We start from the raw sequence: 19,753 nt of genomic DNA on the forward strand, positions 1-19,753 counted from the left end.
TATCGTAATTAAATACGTAACCATTGTTTTTACAATCATTTAAAGATTTATGACGACACGAGCAAGGTATCAAATTCATTTCGAATTCCTGTTGTAACTTCTCATATTTCATGCGGTTACCTGACTCTGTACCTGGTACGTAGGGTTAGAATGTACAAACACTGTACTAATAAGTGTCAGATAGAATTCAATCTACACGTTTCTTTTGGTAATAATTGACCTACGACTATAAAACAAAAGAAATTATTTCTTAGGACTGTATCATATTCCTTAAGTGTTAGTAGCTACCTCGAAGAAAACATTATACCTTTGAAGTCAAACAGGTACAGTTTTGATTTTAACAGGTATTTGACAAGACCAGGTTTCACTTTGATTTTAGACTACCGGCCCCCCGTGTATACCTGTGTATACTTTTAAAACCCATTCTCAGGTAATGACCTCTTCGGTTCCGGAGTGTCTGTGTTTGTATGCTAACAGTAACACCAATTCTCCATATATCTCGTCAAAAATTATCTTTTCCTTTGACACATGCTATTAAACACACAATAGCATAGGATCGAGTTTTCACCAATCTATCTCAAAACACATCACACCTGTCGCCATACGGGGAAAGGTAATTCTATATTGAAGATTTTTCAGCCTGATAGATTTAATTTTAAAAAGTTACCTGTGCAATTTGGACGCCCGCGAAACGACTTGTGGGGTCACTCGAGAGAAAAAGAAAACCTGGTTAAAGTGCAGTACAATACATCGCTCGCTCTATACAGATGGCAGAAAGCAGTCTACCGGTTCCGCTCTTTTGGCTTTTTAGTGGAGTTTTATTTCCACTTTTATTATTTGATTTGAAACGCATATTTTGCGTTAGATTATCGATAATAATAATCGAATATTTAAGCATAGATAAAAAAAACGACAGGGCGAAACACAAAATAAAGTATACATATGAATATTAGAGAAAATAAAATGATATTCTAATCTTTTAATGGAATTTACCATGAAATATCAAAAGAGCATAAATGAAAAACAGAATAAAAAACAATATGAAACAACAGCATGTGTAATGTCATAACAATTTTTGTTTTGCAATGTAAATTGGTGGCATACACAGGTGTATACATGTATAATTATTGTAAAGAAATAAATTTCCAAAATATTAAAATAAAGTGAGAACGTAACCATCTAAGTTTATCCAAAACGGACAACGTTGCACTCTTACTTGCAATTGTCGAGCCAGCACACACATTAATTAAGTCGTAACACTCAACGGCCTTATAAAAACGTAAAACATCGGACTTCTCAGTACTTTGATTTCACTTTGCATTATTTTAGTACCAACCGAAGCTAAACCCTAACTAACCCACAACGTGTGAAGACCCAGTCTCTGCCTTCACAAGTGTATGCCTCTTTTCATGTGGCTTTGACCTATCATGCTCGCACAACTGACCACGCTGTCGGTAACGTTTTTCTTCTGTTTCCATCCATTTTTGCTATCATAAAAACTGGGGAGGTTTCTTTCGTCTGGTAAAGACCACACGCTTTGCTTTACTGGTTTTAGTCTGTCTGATGACTTCAAACAATATAAATCATGAGAGAGAGAGAGAGAGAGAGAGAGAGAGAGAGAGAGAGAGAGAGAGAGAGTACAATACCGGTAACTGTATATTCTCCAGACTATCTCCTCCATAAGTGAGCCCGATACAATACGTGTATTTCAATATTTCATACAAGTTGGATGAACTCAATTGTATTGCTTATTAACAAGAACAATAGGTTCATAGGTTAACGACACATGTATATACAATGTACATTAATAAATTGTACACAAATGCGAAGACGTGTAAAAAATCAACATCGACAATTGTTAAAAAAAAAATTGGCCAAAAGGTAGCATTCATATAGTTGGTGCCTAAAATCAAAGTACTGAAACTTCGTATAGGAGCTGACTGGTGCAGAGTCAGGACCCTTCATGCCGATGTAAACCAAATGGTCTTATTGGGTGTTTCTTTACCACCACTGCTGCTTTATCAGCGTCAGTTGATACAAATCATTTTAAAGTCTGAAATATATGCGTATTCACCAGAAGAAGTGCAGAGGTTCGGATCATTTTGTCTACATCCGCGGCAAGTGATTAAATAGAGGATACATGTATATTGTAAAAATAAGTTCTCTTGTATTATACATGTGCATATATATATCCAAGAAGTATTTGGTCCACATAGCGGAGTTTGAAACTGGAGTTCTTTGACAGAATCGTTGTATCGCAATAGACACGGCAAGAAACCCCTCGAAAAAGACGTATGAACAACTGTTTGAAGCCAAGTCTCGAAAGGTTAACTGCAAGAGAATGGAAAATACGGACTGAATTTTTCCTTCCCTTTCCTACAGTTTATTTTATTGTTTCAAGTCCAATAAAAAATCTTTATAGAACTTTGAAAATCATATTAAAAGTCTGAAATTTCTTATGAAGATCCTTGGATATTGACCCTGATATATATGTAATGTTTTTATCACTACTCCATTGAAATAAGACTATTATCTTGGCTCATTAGAGTATAATACAATCTATTTGTAATAAAAAGATGACGTGATCCCTGACTGCAGAGTGGCTTACAATTAATTGGAAGAATTTTGCGCTTACAAACAATCTTAATCTTCATGCTAGTCATACATGTAATGATATGTAATGATATGTAATGATATGGAGCAACAAGAGAAGGAAGCATCATCAGTCATGGCATAGGGACGAAAAAATTACATCGTAGATTGAAGAGACGGGCTCTCTACTAATGTCAAGAAAAGGTAAAAGTACAACGTATATATTCGCTATAATTTCACTTTATTTTCCTGAAAGGGTCTGTACTAATATACAACGTGAATGTTGTCAGTCCTTTGTCATGAAGACTTTGGTCCAGCTACCATATTAAGATATGTGATCTTTGACTTTGGACATCTACAAGTAAGGTCAAGTTAAAGGTCAAGGACAAAACCTGAACTTCATTCTTTTCAAATATGTTTATCTTTCAAAGAAACCTGAGAACTAATCTTTGTATTGGTCTTGATTTGCGGAAAGTTAGATTTAAAAGAAGGCGACAACCGCTAATGAAATTAGAGCAATTAGTCAACTAGTTTAAAAAGATATCTCCAATTTTCATCAACATTTAAAATTAAACATAAATGAGCCTGAGGAATTTTTCATAGAGAAGGTGAGACATCATATTTAACCAACAGCAACCGTCCTCTGGCCGTAAAGAAGTTATGTCGACGCATTTATTATTTGTGAACGACTATGAAACTGTGAAAGATGATGAATGTGTTTCAATTAAGAGTGTTTTGCACCGGGAAATTAAGCTTAATGCAGTCGTTAATTACACATTCGGCCGCTGTTTGTCATGACAACATCTGTGCCTATGATCACAGTTATAATAAGGTTTTGTTATATCATTAAATTGTTGGTAATGTATGCGGCAATCTAACAGGTTCAAGGACGACTCTGAACCGTCGCCGAATGATGTTCACACCTTACAGGTTATTAGAACCTGCGATGTATTTCACTGACTCATATATTCATAGAGGTGTCGAATATGCTATAATTACACTACAATATAAAAGATAAAATCTATATTAATTTTTTTTGTTTAATATTGTTCCGATTCATCGTCTCCGGAAAATGCCGAGCAGTCACGATTATATTCAGATTCTGCGCGTGCCTTTGTTGTTCTACGTCTCATCCAGTTATTCCCCTGTACTGAGATCAGTAAAATACTTTGACAATTTGTGACTTTTTCCGGCGCCAACGTTTTCTCCAACAAATGCACGGTGGTTGTTCTTTTTTTTTTTTACCACAGTGAGAGAGAGAGAGAGAGAGAGAGAGAGAGAGAGAGAGAGAGAGAGAGAGAGAGAGAGAGAGAGAGAGAGGGGGGGGTTTCGTGTCATGCTTTTGTCAAATGTACTTTCTATCTAAAGATTATATAAGATAAACATTTACAATGTACCCTGGGGAATTTGACAATTTACAGCTCCTCCCATGTTAAAGCGTGACAACGTCAAGAAAAAAAACCCCTTTTTTTAGTTCGCCCAAATCGTAGTTTCCGATCACGCACCTTGTATTGAGCTTGCGGTGGTGTATGGATGTTAAAGCAGATGTTTAAATTCCGCGCGGTTTTGATATCATATCTGATAACATGTTAAGCCTGTAAGTATATTCGTCTGTAGAATTACTGGAATGATGTTCATCGTTTGCATTGTTACATTATTATTAATGTTGTACCAGAATTTAAAGATATGTTCAAAAGATGGACATTTTTTCTGGGAACGTTTCTATAATCATTAAGATATTGCGACTTATTTTTCAGATAGTGCGGGGGAGATAGTTAGCTAGCAATAGTTAGCATAAATGTCAAAACGAAGGTACTATGTTTTATCTCTTCTACCAGACCGCGGGGGTTTGTTATCTTTGAAAGATTTTCGAATTGTAGGCTCCATTATTTTGCTATCATTTTATGGTAAAAAGATATTGGCTGAACCCAACGAAGTGAAAATCAGAATAAAAAACAATCAATCCCATTTGCCATCACAGACCTTTTTCTCTTAAAATATCCTGCATAACACCTCGGCGAAAGGTTATACCAATAAATGTAATTATTTTTCATTAACGCAATTACTTCATGGTATCAGCTCTGAATGTTATTTTGCCTATCGATTAGGCGGTGCAATATTAAGTCGCTTTCAGCGCGCGGGTGAAGAACCCTTTGACACTTTTCAGTGATCCCGCAATCCCAAGCTTCAAAATGTCAATAACTCAATATGTATAGAAAAAGTTATTATGGAGAGTAATTTTTTCTCTCCCTCTACCCTTTACAGATAAGGTAAAGAGTGGGGTTTATCAGTGGCAAATTACAACACCAGCTTCCAGACGGATGGGGAAGGTGATATCCGATATGCAATTGATCTTTTATTCTGGGTGTAAATGATACAGCGTCTTGGTTGCTGCTTGGGGAAATAATAATGGGTTGAATTTTCAAATCTCACTCCCGCATGTTCGGCTTAAAGACAAATCGATGGTTACAGGACAGTCGAGCAAATACTTGGGCTTCTTGTCTTGGAATAAAGCATCTGTTGATACTGGCATTTATAGATTGAGCAATATAATTTAAAGACTGATCATGAAATCGTCGGTCTTGTGGCATAATACATGTACTTCTCACAGCTGTTTATTGAGTCTGTATTTATTGTTCTTACAAACCTGTTCCATTTATCACATCGATCATCAGTATATTTAACTGTTACATAACGTAATTCCTGAAGTTTGGGCAAAACGAAGTTTTAAACAAAATAACGAAATGAAACTGGAAAACAAAATAGGAATGTATTAATCGACAGAGATGTTGTTCGTCATGCATTCTGTGATTTAGCACATTGAAAAACTACCGTTGATTTGTTTCACCCAACCCTACCTGTTCCTCCCACGACTACCTATTTCATTTTAATTAGCATTCCATCAACTCTTAATTAAAAAAAAAGATGATGGAAGTTACTTACTGAAATGAATTTCACATTACGAAAATAAAAATAAAATCTACATAGTCAAAAGAAAAAAAAATATAGAATAGAATTCAAAAATAAAAATTCTGAATGCCATTTCTATGACATTATAGACAGAGGCCGTCGGTCCTTTGGATCTTGCCGGGAACAGCTGGAAATGATCGATTTGGTGCGCCGGTTTCCGATCGATGTCGGGTTCGGAGCCCGCGTTATACCGTTCTCTATCACATGTTATAGAATCACGGGCTCGAATATTTGTGGAGGGATAATTGCCTTATTGAATTGTTGTCGATTTAATATACACCTTTTTAGTTTGGTATTGACTGACAAGAGCAGTTCAAAAGCATCATGAGAAGTTGATCAATTACGGGTGTGTGCTATTTACTCTCTGGCGACTTAATGATAATTAATTAAGTTGAGTTTTTGAGGGGAAAAAAGAGTTTCAAAAGTAATTTTACGTTGTTTATTACCGAGAATTAACCAATGGTCTCTTTTGCGACCTGTGGGGTGAAATAAACACGCACTTCTAGTAATTCCTTCTAATGTGTGCAAACATGGGACAAAGATGAAATTAACATTTAGTCTAGGGACATTTGTAATTATGATGTCATTTTTAAAATAAAAAAAAGGTCTTAATGTTTTGTAGGAGGGATGTTAGGCATGTATAACAGTCTTCTTAATAGTTCCTAAAAGTGCATACACCAATCTGTACAAGTTGATAATTTCTCATTTCTCATTCTCTCTCTCTCTCTCTCTCTCTCTCTCTCTCTCTCTCTCTCTCTCTCTCTCTCTCTCTCTCTCTCTCTCTCTCTCTCTCTCTCTCTCTCTCTCTCTCTCTCTCTCTCTCTCTCTCTCTCTCTCTCTCTCTCTCTCTCTCTCTCTCTCTCTCTCTCTCTCTCTCTCTCTCTCTCTCTCTCTCTCTCTCTCTCTCTCTCTCTCTCTCTCGTCAGAATGGTGGGGGCGAACAGGTGTATCGTGACGGGGTTTCCTAGGCAGCAGCACCAGGTGTTTCCTTTTCTTCCGCGCTATTGAGGGGAGATCGATTTTTACACAGCGACATTGCATCCCTATGTCGTGTTTAGTATTGTATTATGACAGTTTTTGTGATGCGATTCAGAACCACATTCAGTTTTATTCGTCCTCATCTTTCATTTGTCTCTGGGTGTTATACAAACATCTGTCGTAATAAAGTCGTGATTTTTTTTTTAAATATTAAATTAACTCTATGTTGGATATATCCTTTCGATGTCGAGTCTCGTCGGTGGAAAAAAAATATCATAACGAATTATAATACAGTCAGTAATCTTTTCAAAGTATGTTTGTAATAGAAAGTCATTGCGAAGGGTCAAATCTAATGAGCTAAATGCTTTGCAGTACAGATAATACACGTTAATATTTCGTTATAATGAACAAATGCCTTTGGCGATTCCCTTAAATGCTTGCCACAGAATCACCTGAATGCTAAGGCGGATTAAAACACTTCTGCAGAAAGGTGCAAGTCAAGTGGAAATAATTTAATCTGGTATTTTTCCTTGTCCTTTTTGGAAGTAAAAAACCTGTTGCTAAAACTGCCAAAAGAAACGAATTATTGAAATAAGTAAGGAATTTATGTCACCCTCCGCGTTAAAGTTAGCGGGTGTGTGATCAGTCTGATGCTTAAACCGGTGACTAATCGGATCACAGTGGCGCCAGTACCTGGGCGATTTTCTTACCTATGGTGTCGCGTTTTGTTTTCTTAATATGGGCATGATTAAGTTAGACACTGTAACTCAATGTCGAAAAAAGAAAATAAACACACTTAAAAACAAGAATCTCTTTTTATAGAAATTTTAACCGTGTAATTGATGACACGTTTGGACTGAGAGGATTCTTTCCCCCCGGGGTTTGAATAGCAAACATAATAAAAACTTTTAAAATGGCACATGGGGTTACTTCAAGTGCAAATGAAAAGAAAAAACTGTTGAGTTTTAAATTATTGGTAGCTATATGGGTATTTTGAATAAAAAGGGACTGTTGCACTTTATATTAAAAGAAATGGAACTGATAATTCTTCCTCAGAATTTTTTTTTGTTTTGTTTAATTTATTTTTCCAAATCTATCTATCTTTGGAAAGTTTAATTGAATTTTTCATATTTTTAAAACATTTTTTATAAAAAGGTATGTAATTCAAAGAATTCAAAACTATATATTTATTCTATCACTTGCTCTTTTATTCAAATTACATTTAGTATAGTAACTTTGTTTCGAAAATGGAGATTTACGGAGTGGTGAATAGAAGATCTATTTTATTGTTATAAATCTAATTTTGATTTTGTTACACATTCTGTCCTGCTTTCCTTTAATAAACATCAATTCTTAATTTTTCTAGAAGGACTTTTAATGTGTTCTAATCAGAGACCTTGTGAAAGTGAGTAGCTAAGCAGAAACAGAGCTTATTCCCCAGTTTCACGCAAAGTGTAAAAAAAAAAAAAAAAAAAAAAAACAAAAAAACCCATGGTGATATATTTATAATTTTCACATTCATTATCTAGTTTCATGGTATGTGAGAAATTCAACCTTTGTTGACACAAATAAATAAAGTAAATTATCATTGATTATATATCGCACGACCCCCCCCCCCCCAAAAAAAAATGACATATAAATGGAGATAACTCTTACAAGAAAACGTATAATGTTCGTGCTGACTTGTGATCATCAAGCAAAAAATATGAATGCCTTTTAAAATTAATGTGTGGCCATCCTTCGGTCTTCCTGTTTAGACACAGTCCTTACAATATCTTCTTTTTGCAGTTGTTTGTACAGTTTTTTGTATTAGGTACTTACATGTATACTAGGTTGGAATAAATAAATTGAATTTAACTTTGAATTTGTCGTTGACATGATTGAATTATTGGTTTATTCGGGTTGTTCCGATATCCCCCCCCCCCCCCTGAAATACCGTAACGTAGATTTTTGGTTGGAAATAAATGCACAAAAAGCGAATCTCGGATTGTGACGTAATTTTGATGCATTGTAAAAAAAAGGAGGATAAAAACTTCGTTTTCTTTTTATTCTATGTGGCATTTTGCGCCAGGCTTTTTGTGTAGGATGACGTCAATGATATGGACTTAAGCGTTTTCAGTAAGATAGAATACCGGTAGCTATTTGCAATTATTTTTCCTTACATTTGGTTTATTAAAGTCTTTCTCATTTCCAGTAAGAAAAGGTTGCTACGGAGATATCCATTTCCCATATTAAAGGAAACAATGAAGTAAGTTTTACAAAAGTCATACATGTAACATCTTTTATGAAACTAATAATGTTTTTTTTGTGAGTGAAAGTGTATTTTTGCGATGATACACGAATTAGCACGTAATTTGTTTCGATAAAAACAAGTTTATTTGTGTATGTCCGACATACATTTAAATGATTTTTTATATTTCTACATGTATGAATACATGCAAGTTTATTATGAGTATATTCGCATCATTCGATACAACCAGGGAGGAACATACGCTCTGATGCAACCATCTCCTTTTGTCAAGGGCTTTTTTTTTTATCCGCTCCGCTCTAAGCTAGCTAAAATAAGTGAGGAAAAACCCTTAACATAGGAAGATGTGGTACAACCTACCAATCACCAGACAAAACGTACGACTTGTTTAAAATATTTTCTTTTTACTGAATATCGATCCCGATTAAACAAGAAGAGGAAATTCGAAATAGGCAAAATCCAGTCATGGACATTCCAATATATACTGTTGATGCCTTTACAAAAGTACCATTTGAAGGAAACCCCGCAGCCATTTGCTTAGTGGATCCAGAACATGTAATTTGTTTGCTTAAGTAAGCTTTCTAAAGAGAAATATTGAAATTACGGGGATTAACGTCATATTCAGATAATATTCTGATGTTTTACGTTCAAAACAATACACTTTTCAGTGAACAATAACATGGTCAACAAATGCAAATACATTGTCCAATGTAATTTTCAGGATTTATCTGAAGCACAGATGCAGAAAGTTGCAGCTGAGATGAATTTGTCGGAAACAGTGTTTCTTCGAAATAAAGAGAAAAATGGATCTTTTTCAAAAGGTATAACTATTGCAGGGGAAGTACCTTTTTTTTTTGGTTACGCTATAAAACACGCCCATTTTGTTTCACTCATTGTTTATGAAGTTATTGGGTTTTAGGGTTCAAAATTTATTTGTAATGTTATCACAAACAACAGCATAAAATGTTGCCGTCATGTTGATGCAAATTCGTAAACATTTATTTGAGGGTAACTTATCAACAAAAAATAATATGTTTAACGGTGCTACCGTTCTGGCGAGCGCAGCAAGAATTACACATACCTTGCATCATTGTCAACTTATAGTTTTATTTAGGTATCAACGAACGTCAAAATTTTTTTGAGAGTATTGCTCTACAATGAGTATGCCAAAGGTACTAATTTCAATGGTCATGATACATACAGCGCAACCCCCTACCCAGAGAGAGAGAGAGAGAGAGAGAGAGAGAGAGAGAGAGAGAGAGAGAGAGAGAGAGAGAGAGAGAGAGAGAGACCGTTACCTGTTTGTAGGTGTGTAATTTCCCACTTTTAAATTTAATGGTCTGACTATATGCAATATCTACATAATTTTTTTTACCTGTTTATTGTTTCATTTTATTCCTTTTTATTTAGTTCAAAATGTCCTATTGTTAATTTCCTCCCTACTCACATACTTATACCTGCCTACTGTACATGCATGCACAATTAGCTTAAAAATGGATCGATATGACAGTAAAGTATGGCTCTTGCTAGTATATATATATAAAATCTCTATATTAAAAAAGATTAAAAACAAATTAATCATATGTCAAGGAGGCAGGTATCACAGACTATACTGAAATAGCCAGTACACTCATTACAGATGTTTGATCCACCTCTAAATTTATCGCGGGAAATATGGCGCGAGTGCACTGTGACGTCATCCATGACTTTGTTCGTCTTTGTTTACGTTTCTCGACTCATTACGAAGGTATGGAAGCATGTAACAAATCTTTTGAGTCTCGCCAAAGCATATGCGGTACTCAAAACGTGTCTTCAAACTTTAAGTCACCGTAAATTACGAGTTAAAAGTCGGCCATTTTTGGCATAGCACCACGGGTGAAAACATTAGAGAGCATTATGGGACGTAGACAAAAAAATTTGTTCGATGAACTGTAGGTTTAGCTCGTTCTTTTTCCCGCGCACACTGGTTCTTAGAGCTCGCTTCGCTAGCCGGCGCTGCGCGCCGGCGAGCTGCGCTCGCTATTATGATGGACTCTTTTCAGGAAATTCCTTTCATATTCGCTGGTTTACTCCAACCAACGAGGTTAACTTGTGTGGCCATGCAACTCTTGCTACTGCTGCTGTATTATATAACGAGTTAAGTAAGTTTGACGGTTTGATATAAATCATTCAATTTTTCTAATGTATTTGTTACACTATTATTACAATTTGCCATACCGGGAAGTATTTTCTAGTATAGTGAGTATTATTTATTTTTTTCAAATAAACTAGCAGGTTATTATTATCTGCTGAACATCTGTAATTGAGTTCAATACATTTATATACATTTCAATATCATCATTTAAAATATAGATATACAATCATGGCTTTGAAATATAGACCATATAATAAAGCAACTCTTTTGGTTAGGAAATCCTTCATCGAGTGTGAAATTTGACTCTTTAAGTGGAGAATTGGTTGTCTCCAAGGACGGGAATGGATTTGTTATGAACTTCCCTCTCAATGAAACAATTGTCCAGGTATTTACATAAGATGTAAATGCAAATGTTTATCAAATTATAATTCTTTATTTTATTCATAGTTTGTAAATAATTGATTGGTATCTAAACTTGTAAACATGCAACATTTGGTCATTATTTAGCACTTTAAAGATTATATAATGATCTAATAAGTATGTACTTTATAGATTGTTTTGATATCTAATATTCATTACAGCACTTGTTTTTCATCTTGTTTTTTTAAACTGTATTAAATATATATGCACATTTAATCATATGAACAAAACGTAAGCACAACATTATGGTTTTCAGGGAATGAAATGATTGTATGCCAGATGAATGATATTTGTTAAACATAGATGTTTTTTAACTTGTAAAATCCACATGATCTATTTATATATTATAAATGTATATATAATTTTGACATAAAATTCCAGAAAAGGACAATAAGTCAAGAAAGGACTATGTGCGGTATGGTCAAATATCTGCCCCCGATTTCAACCAATTTTTAAATAGTATCGTATGAAAATGAAATCTTCACAAATCATTGTAAAGAGGATGCCTATAACTTTAATCTTGATTTTAGTCATCATTGCTCATTCGCTGTTTATCTATGACGTCACTTAAATGACCTAATTCCCGCAAATTTGCAAACAAATGAAGATAGTCTCATTTTTGCTCTATATTTTGCATTCGGAAGTATAGAGCGCAGGTCTGCTCAAGTGCGATTTTAACATATGTTTTTCTTCAGATAGTTATACATATTATACCTAAAAATGGTACTTGAGCAAGCCTGCGCTCGATGTTTCCCAGTCGAAAAACCATCGGAAAACACCCATATTTTGCTACAAAACATCAATTTATCTAAATAATGCAATATTCATGACGTCATTTCTACATTATGACGTCACTGTGGTGATAACCTTTTACACCTTTATTTTCAATATGATTTCAACTATCTTTCACCTTATTTCAAAGCTCTTTCTAAAACTTTGATTTTGGGGGGCAAAAAATTGCATAAAACCGCACTTAGTCCTTTAATGTTTTTTTTTTAAATAAAACATGATATTATTATCTTATAATTATTCTTTTTAGGACAAAGCAGAGTATCACAAGTTGTTAGAAGTAAGTAGGCATTGTAATCTCATGAATCTGGATTGATAAAAAGATAAAACTAGATGGTGAGTCATTTTTCAAAAAAAATGTTTATTCATTGCACCCCTTCTATTGTTGCAAAGCATGTCCTTTTCACTATATTCTTTAAACTAGGAGGCATCTATTACCCATGCATAGTACGAGTATTATTTGATTTGAATCTGTGTCACTTGGATGACCTATGGCAGTTGGTCTACATCCATTGCTCCCTGTTGTGTGTTAATAATTAAATATTTATAACTTTTTCTTTAAAACTTGGCCATTTCTTTTCAAATTTGGTATAATACATCTTTGAGGTAAGGGGAACATAAATTGCAAATTTCATGACCTTGTCAAAAATTGTCATGACCTTGGCAAAAATTGTCAAAATTTGACCATTTCTCAAAAATCTTTTTCTCTTTAGAGAGGAGGTAAGGTCATAACCATATTTTTTTTTACTCCAGAATGAAACTTAATTAAATGCATTTAAGAGATTCCTCAGCAGGTCTGTGTATAGGCTATGGCACTCAGATGACTGTTAAGACCTGTTTGGCTCTTTTTCATACTATGCCTCTTCTTCCAAACTATGTACCCATCAATTTGGTAATTCCATCATTATTGAAGCAGCTTTTACAATCTCATTATTTAATACAATTTTAAACTTAGAATATGATATTCAAAGTATAACTCATAGAGTATTTCAAACATCAATATCTCCAAAAATTGTGCGTGCACTTTTCATTTCTAAATTATAAATTTATTAACATCTTGTTTTAAATTTCAATCATTTAAATATTTAATGCTATACAACTAACTACAGGAATGAAATATTTAAATATTTGTCTGTTTCAGTTGATTGTATCTGTGGATTGTGTAGAAACAGTGGAATATTCCCCTTCCACCAAGAAACTACTTGTGAGACTTACAGACAAAATGACAAGGTAAATAACTCTGTCAATGCATGATTTATAAAAGATTTATTGCTGTCATTATTTATCACTAAATCAATTTTGTACACTTTTAGTTGCAATCTAATTAAAATTAGATCTTTGATCCGCTTCTATTAGGAGTGGATCAAAGATTTAATTTTAATTAGATTGTGTAGCGATCTATTAGGAGCGGATCAAAGATCTAATTTAATTAGATTGCTTGTAGTTGATACAATAACACAGGAAAGATTCGGTCATTTTATACTTTTAAGCTACTGATATACACTAATATATTATTTTTCTTTAAGTGTGTTTATTTGTGGTCTTAAAACTGAAAGCTTTTTATAATAATTACTCAAGGGCTTTTGTATCTCTTTTATTTCATTGGAAATTTTATACAGAAAATTTGAGAAAAAAATTGATATAACTGGCAACACTTCATAACCTATAAACCAAGTATCGGTACACAATCATATCATAGTTATTAAAAGCCAATAACATAAAATTAAATTAAGAGAAATTAATTTTTTTTTTATAAAGATACAGGTATATGCTACATATTAATAAGTAACACTCTTGAAATTTCAGAAAACAACTAGAATCTCTCACACCAGATATTTCCAGTATGATGGCTGCTGAGGTCACTGGGAAGGTGAAAGGTGTGATTGTGACCTTGAAAGGAAGTACTGAGAATGGTGCAGTGAGTTCTGATGGGGAAACTTACGATTTTATCTCAAGATATTTTGCCCCCTGGAATGGAATCCCAGAGGACCCTGTAACTGGTCTGTTTGAATTTTTTGCAATACCTGTATTCATTGATTGTGAAAACATGATTTTTCAATTTGAAATTGCAATTACCTGCTTAAAAAAGCAAGAATAAGCTAATATTTATGTACCGGTATCAACAATAAAACAAAAATTATTATGAATTTATTTTCTTGACATGGATAACTCATTTTAATATTCTTTTGATATTTTCAGTTGATTTTTTTTTTCAGGTTCAGCACATACAGTTCTAGCCTATTACTGGGGAAAAGTGTTATCCAAAAAGACTTTATTTGGTTAGTAATCTTTAATTTTAAAGATGATAAAAAATAATGATTGCTTAGAATGATGAAACCATGTCTTTTTGTGTTATAGAGCATATGTGTAGTGCTGGACAATAATACATGTATCGTAGATTGAATCGCCCAAAAATGTTGGAATTTTTGAAATTCTTGCTAAATCCTTGATACTAGACATAAGTTCAATGAATTGGAATGCATAGTGGACAATAACTTTTCATATCTCAATATATTTTTAATATTAATTATATACAAAATACATGTACTGTAGATTCCTAATGAAATGTGAGGAAATAATATCTGCATAAAATTGCAATAAGCACCCTTCGCGGATTTTAAAATCCCGCTTTTAGTAGTGGAGAATTATAAAAGACTAGGATAAATGTTCTGCATTTGCGATTTTATATTCTCATTCTTTGATACAAAACAGAGGGATCACATAACGAAGTACTCGCTTTAAAAAAAGGAATCTACAGTATTTATTTGCTATTTTTTTTAAAATTTGAAATAAAATGTTACGCCTCAAGATTAAATTGAATAATATCACCTGTCTGTTGTATTTGTTGATATGTGATTGTTCTATTTGTGAATAATAAAAAATAAAACCCCAAACAACGGTATTCATAAGCCCCATAGAATCCACATAGGTTATATACACCTTCTTGTTGTAAACAAGTCAGATACATGTATAATTATCTAATTCTTGAATTCGTTATTTATTGTATTTTATAATCAGATAAATCAAAGTTTGTGTTATTTATGTACAAAACTGGCAGGAATATTTTTCATCATTTGCAGCTCGTCAGTGTTCGCGGCGCGGTGGTGACGTCAGAATGAGGGTCCTAGAGGGGGACAGAGTGGACCTTATTGGACAGGCAGTTACTGTACTGAAGGGCGCCTTTATTTTGTGACACAAAATAAAATCTAAGCTTAAGGGATCATTGAATTGTTTTTTAGCTCACCTCAAGCTAAGGTTCAAGTGAGCTTTTCTGATCACCTGTTGTCCGTCCATCTGTCAATCTGACCGTCTGTCCGTAAACTTTTCACATTTTTGACTTCTTCTCTAGAACCAGTGGGCCAAATTGAACCAAATTTGTACAAAGCGTCTTTATGGGAAGGGAATTCGAAGTTGTTAATTAAAATTAACTGTTAAACACTCTTGAAAAGGGAGATAGTTACGAAACTGTGAAAATAGGGTGTGTGATTTAAAAAATCTTTTCAAGAACCACTGCACAAAAATACCAATATTTACATCAAAACTTGTATGTAAAATGAAAATTATGAATTGTTAAAATGGTGACTCCCGGACCAATACTGGGGTCCCAGAAGGTTTTCAAATTTAACAAAGATATTTATAGTAAAAATACTTAAAAATCTTCCTGTCAAGAACCTTAAAGGGGCATGGTCACGATTTTGGTGAAAAAATATTTTTCCGATTTTAATGTGTACGATGCTTTAGTAAGGCATTTTCAATAGGCAACCAAAATTTGAGTGTCATTTGTTGAGTTATTAGCGAATTACAGAGCTTACAATTCTAATGTAAACTAAGCTTTTGTTTACATTTTGAAAGTTGAAGTGAAAATTCCCGTTTTAGACCTACAGTGAATGTGTTAATCGTTAGGAACTGTTTATTTATGCTTAAAATGAATAAGAAAATAGACAAATCAGCTTGAAAAAGAATTTTTACTGGTATATTGAACCACAGGGCACGAGCCTTGTTTACATGACAAAGAATTGTGAGCCCTGTATCTTGCTTAAAACTTATCGACTGGCACCCAAATTTCATTTGATCATTAGGAATGCATTTCCAAAGCCTTGTAGATAATAAAAACAGAAAAATAAAATTTGACCAAAATCGTGACTTTAATGCTACAGTTTGTGAGATTACTGTGAAAGCATCCTCAGATAGTGTTGGCTCTGAATTGTTAAAACTGTGACCCTGATACCAATACTAAGACCACAAAAGGGTTCAAACAACACCGAGCTACACGTGTATGTCGCAATTGGGTTATTTTTTGAAAGTGAATACTTGTGACAAATCATACATCGGTACATATAGCTGTATTCTATGCAAATGATCAATTAAAAAAATTCATTCAGTTTACTACTGTTCGTAGTTGGCGCTTTACATGCCATAGACTTTCTTCTAATGAACAATCTTTAGCCTTATTGACCTCGGAAAGCGGACATTTTTTATACGTTTAAAAGAATTTGAGATGTTTAATGTTTTGTCATAATTTGAAAGTCAAATACATGTTTTGAGCTACAAGCAAGTTACGGAGGTTTAAATTTTCTGTTTTGAAAACAAAGCTTGACAAATAGAAGAATCTAGCCTTGTTTACATGACGATTTCTTTCCTCCGTATCTCGCTTGTAACTTGTCTTTTAACATTCAAATCTTAGTGAATCATTCAAAATACACAAGTAAACTATTTTATACAATTAATTAAAACTAAAATTTCATTTCAAACCGCGTCTAGGCCCCTTTAATGCACAGCAGTCCTGGTCCTTTTAAAATCTAACTTTCAAAAGAGAGTTTTTGAATTACAAATGCAATACATATATATCTATATCTTGAATTCATTCCATTTTTTTAGGATTAAACGAATTTTATGTTATTAGTGTACAAAAATGTCATGAATATTTTTTCATTGTTTAGAGCTCGGCAGTGTTCGCAGCGTGGCGTTGACGTCAGGATGGGGGTCCTGGAGGGGGATAGAGTGGACCTTATATGGCAGACAATTACTGTATTGAAGGACTGCATTCTTTTGTGACACAAAATAAAATCTAAGGGATCTTTGTTTAGATAGATTGATAAAAGTAAAATATTTTGAGAGAACGTCACTATTAAATGGAATAATAATATTCTAAACAAATACTTTCATTTTCGTTAAATAATTTGAGATAACAGAATTAATTAAAAAAGCTTTCCTTTTGTGAAGTAGTACGCTTAGATAAAGCGAGAAGTTAAACAGTAAGCAGTCTTGAGTTTCTCGTTTTCACCGTGAGATATTTTTTTTCTAATTTAGATATGTATTGCAAAAGAAAGAGAATAATAACCTTTTGCAGCGGAGACAAAATCAACAAAATAGTATGTTTCTGTGGAATATGCATTTATTTAGTGGAATTTGAATGATGGCATTAGCTTCAGTCTCGATTGTTTTCACACATGCCAGACGGGTATTCTAATCCGCATGTATAAGGAAACCCATGAAAGTGGTGTTATAATAGTCTTCTCCATCTAAATTCCCGTCGCGGCCAGCTACGGTGTTCGAACCCTCAACCGAGATAATTTCCATCCACACGGTGTCCCCTTCATTCAAGTGTACGACGGTGTCGGAAATACAATGCAGCCAGATCTGTGTGTGTCCATCCAAAAATTCATGCATTTCATGGCTTCCATTTTTCATCAATACAAAATGTATTCCATGTGGAGACGTCTCGGGTTTTACAGACGCTGTGAAGCCAAGACCGTATGTGCCGGAGACGGGCGCGGTAAATACCCCCGTTGTAGCATCGTATGCACTGCCTCTATTGACGTACACACCTCTGAACGTCACACGGGTCCCGACTGGGGGGTCGACGATATTGTCAGTCAGGTAGGAAAAGAAACCAACACTCTGATGCTCTGATTTCATGGAAGCTGAAAGAAGATAAATGTACTAGTAATAAATTTTAATTTACCAACCAAAATGGCTATTTATGGGTTCTAACCAGTATAGTTCGAAGGTTCATTAATGCAAAGGTTCATTAGTCCGAAGGCCTTTGAGTCCGGTAACAAAAAAACCCATGCAATGCTCGAAAATCCTATTGACGAACTAATGCAACTTGTAGAACGTAATCAGAGACGACTGTCTTTTTAACTCACCTGAGCTGAAAGTTCAATTGCGCATTTCTGATCACTTGTCTAGCATCCGATTGTAGTAGACGTGTTTTAATTAAAAGTATTTAGTAAACATAAAATATATGTTAAATGAATTAATTGATAAATAAAATTTTATCAAATTAATATAGAATATATTCTGATATTTCCTTCTAATAACAAGGTATTTTGTTGGAGCTTTACACCCATTTAGATCCACAAACACTCACATACAAGCATTTTACATTCATTAGTATACAGGCAGACCACTTTTAGATTTTGAACAGAGAAGTGTATGTTTCATGATTTTGACAAAAATTTATTCTGACCACTTGAAGACACCCAGACAATGTAAGTTTCTATTTTAACCATTTATTAACATTATAGAAAGATGAGTTTATAATGACCTATCAGGATTAAAAATTTAGAAGAAATTACTCTGTAAAAATTGAATACATCAGATGTAGATAAATCTGACAAGTAATTTAAATATCTGATATAGATAAATCTGATGAACAAACCTTATGAATACAGTTCAAAATAAAATGGTAAGTATTTCTAAAGAAATGTTTAAGTGTTTAATTTTGTGAATATGAAATATATGTAACGAACATGCATTTAGATAAATATCTAAAACTCAGATAAATTAACATCAGTAGTAGAAAATTTATTGGATGGTGTTTGAAACGGATTCAATTTAATAAATTGGTATGTTTAATGACCTGTATATTTTGATATTTTATTGTAAAAAGCTCATGTTGATTTCTTGTGTAGGAATATATTGAGAAAAGATTTTTGAAAACTTTTTCTGAGAAATCAATCTGGCAGAAAAGCTATAAATTGTATGGAAGCATCCTCAGTTTATATTCAAGTTTGTTTAAATCATGATCCATGGGAGTAAGGTTGTGCAACAAGGGGGGGGGGGGGGTAGAATTTTTACCTGGGAATTTAAAAAGAAAAACTCATTAAAATCTTTTCCCCCAAATCCTGATCCCAGATATATACTGTAAGTTGGGGTCACAATGGGAGGTCGATTTTTTACAGAAGACAAATCTATAAAATCTTCTCTAAAACCATTTTCCTAGAAAAGCTGTAATTTGTGTGGAAGCATCCTCAGAAAGTGTAGAATCAAGTTTCTTCAAATCATGATCCCCAGGGGTAGAGTTTTGTCAAATTAGAGGTCGATTTTTTACATTAAAAACAATAGAAAAAGTCTTGGATCTTGAGAAATTGTTGATTCTGAATTATTAAGACTCTGGACCCTGGACAAATTCTTGGTCCTCCAAAAGTTCAAATTTTGATGTAGTTTTATAAACTGGTATATATAAACAATTATTTAAGAGGTTCTTGAGAATTGCAATACTCAATATGACATACGACTATAAAATCATTCTGTTATAAAATATCTGGACAAAAAATTGAAAATCTTTATACACAGGATCTATTCTACGACATTATCCACATATTTTGTCAATGACT

The 19,753-nt window shown here is 33.7% G+C and overlaps 1 protein-coding gene across 2 annotated transcripts; it reads left to right on the forward strand.

The window, feature by feature from the left end:
• The first annotated feature begins 9,092 nt into the window (after nt 1-9,092).
• Nucleotides 9,093-15,347, forward strand: LOC105341456 (phenazine biosynthesis-like domain-containing protein). Of its 2 annotated transcripts, none has more exons than XM_034457982.2 (9): nt 9,093-9,343; nt 9,510-9,609; nt 10,831-10,929; nt 11,198-11,307; nt 12,382-12,411; nt 13,273-13,361; nt 13,938-14,131; nt 14,348-14,410; nt 15,212-15,347. In XM_034457982.2, the coding sequence occupies exons 1-9, from the start codon at nt 9,254-9,256 to the stop codon at nt 15,322-15,324; spliced, it is 888 nt and encodes a 295-aa protein (XP_034313873.2). In that variant the 5' UTR covers nt 9,093-9,253; the 3' UTR covers nt 15,325-15,347. The 2 variants fall into 2 exon arrangements, with proteins under 2 accessions (XP_034313873.2, XP_034313875.2); XM_034457984.2 differs by having other exon boundaries at nt 9,094-9,360.
• The last annotated feature ends 4,406 nt before the right edge of the window (nt 15,348-19,753 follow it).

The sequence above is a fragment of the Magallana gigas genome, chromosome 7 (genome assembly GCF_963853765.1).
Source record: "Magallana gigas chromosome 7, xbMagGiga1.1, whole genome shotgun sequence".
In the NCBI taxonomy this organism is placed as follows: Eukaryota; Metazoa; Mollusca; class Bivalvia; order Ostreida; family Ostreidae; genus Magallana; species Magallana gigas.

Excerpts from the sequence above, each read along its gene's own strand:
- LOC105341456 (XM_034457982.2), top strand. The coding sequence starts at position 9,254 with ATGGACATTCCAATATATACTGTTGATGCCTTTACAAAAGTACCATTT. Across the intron at positions 12,412-13,272 it reads AGTATCACAAGTTGTTAGAA|TTGATTGTATCTGTGGATTG; the intron begins GTAAGTAGGCAT and ends TGTCTGTTTCAG. Across the intron at positions 13,362-13,937 it reads CTTACAGACAAAATGACAAG|AAAACAACTAGAATCTCTCA; the intron begins GTAAATAACTCT and ends TTGAAATTTCAG.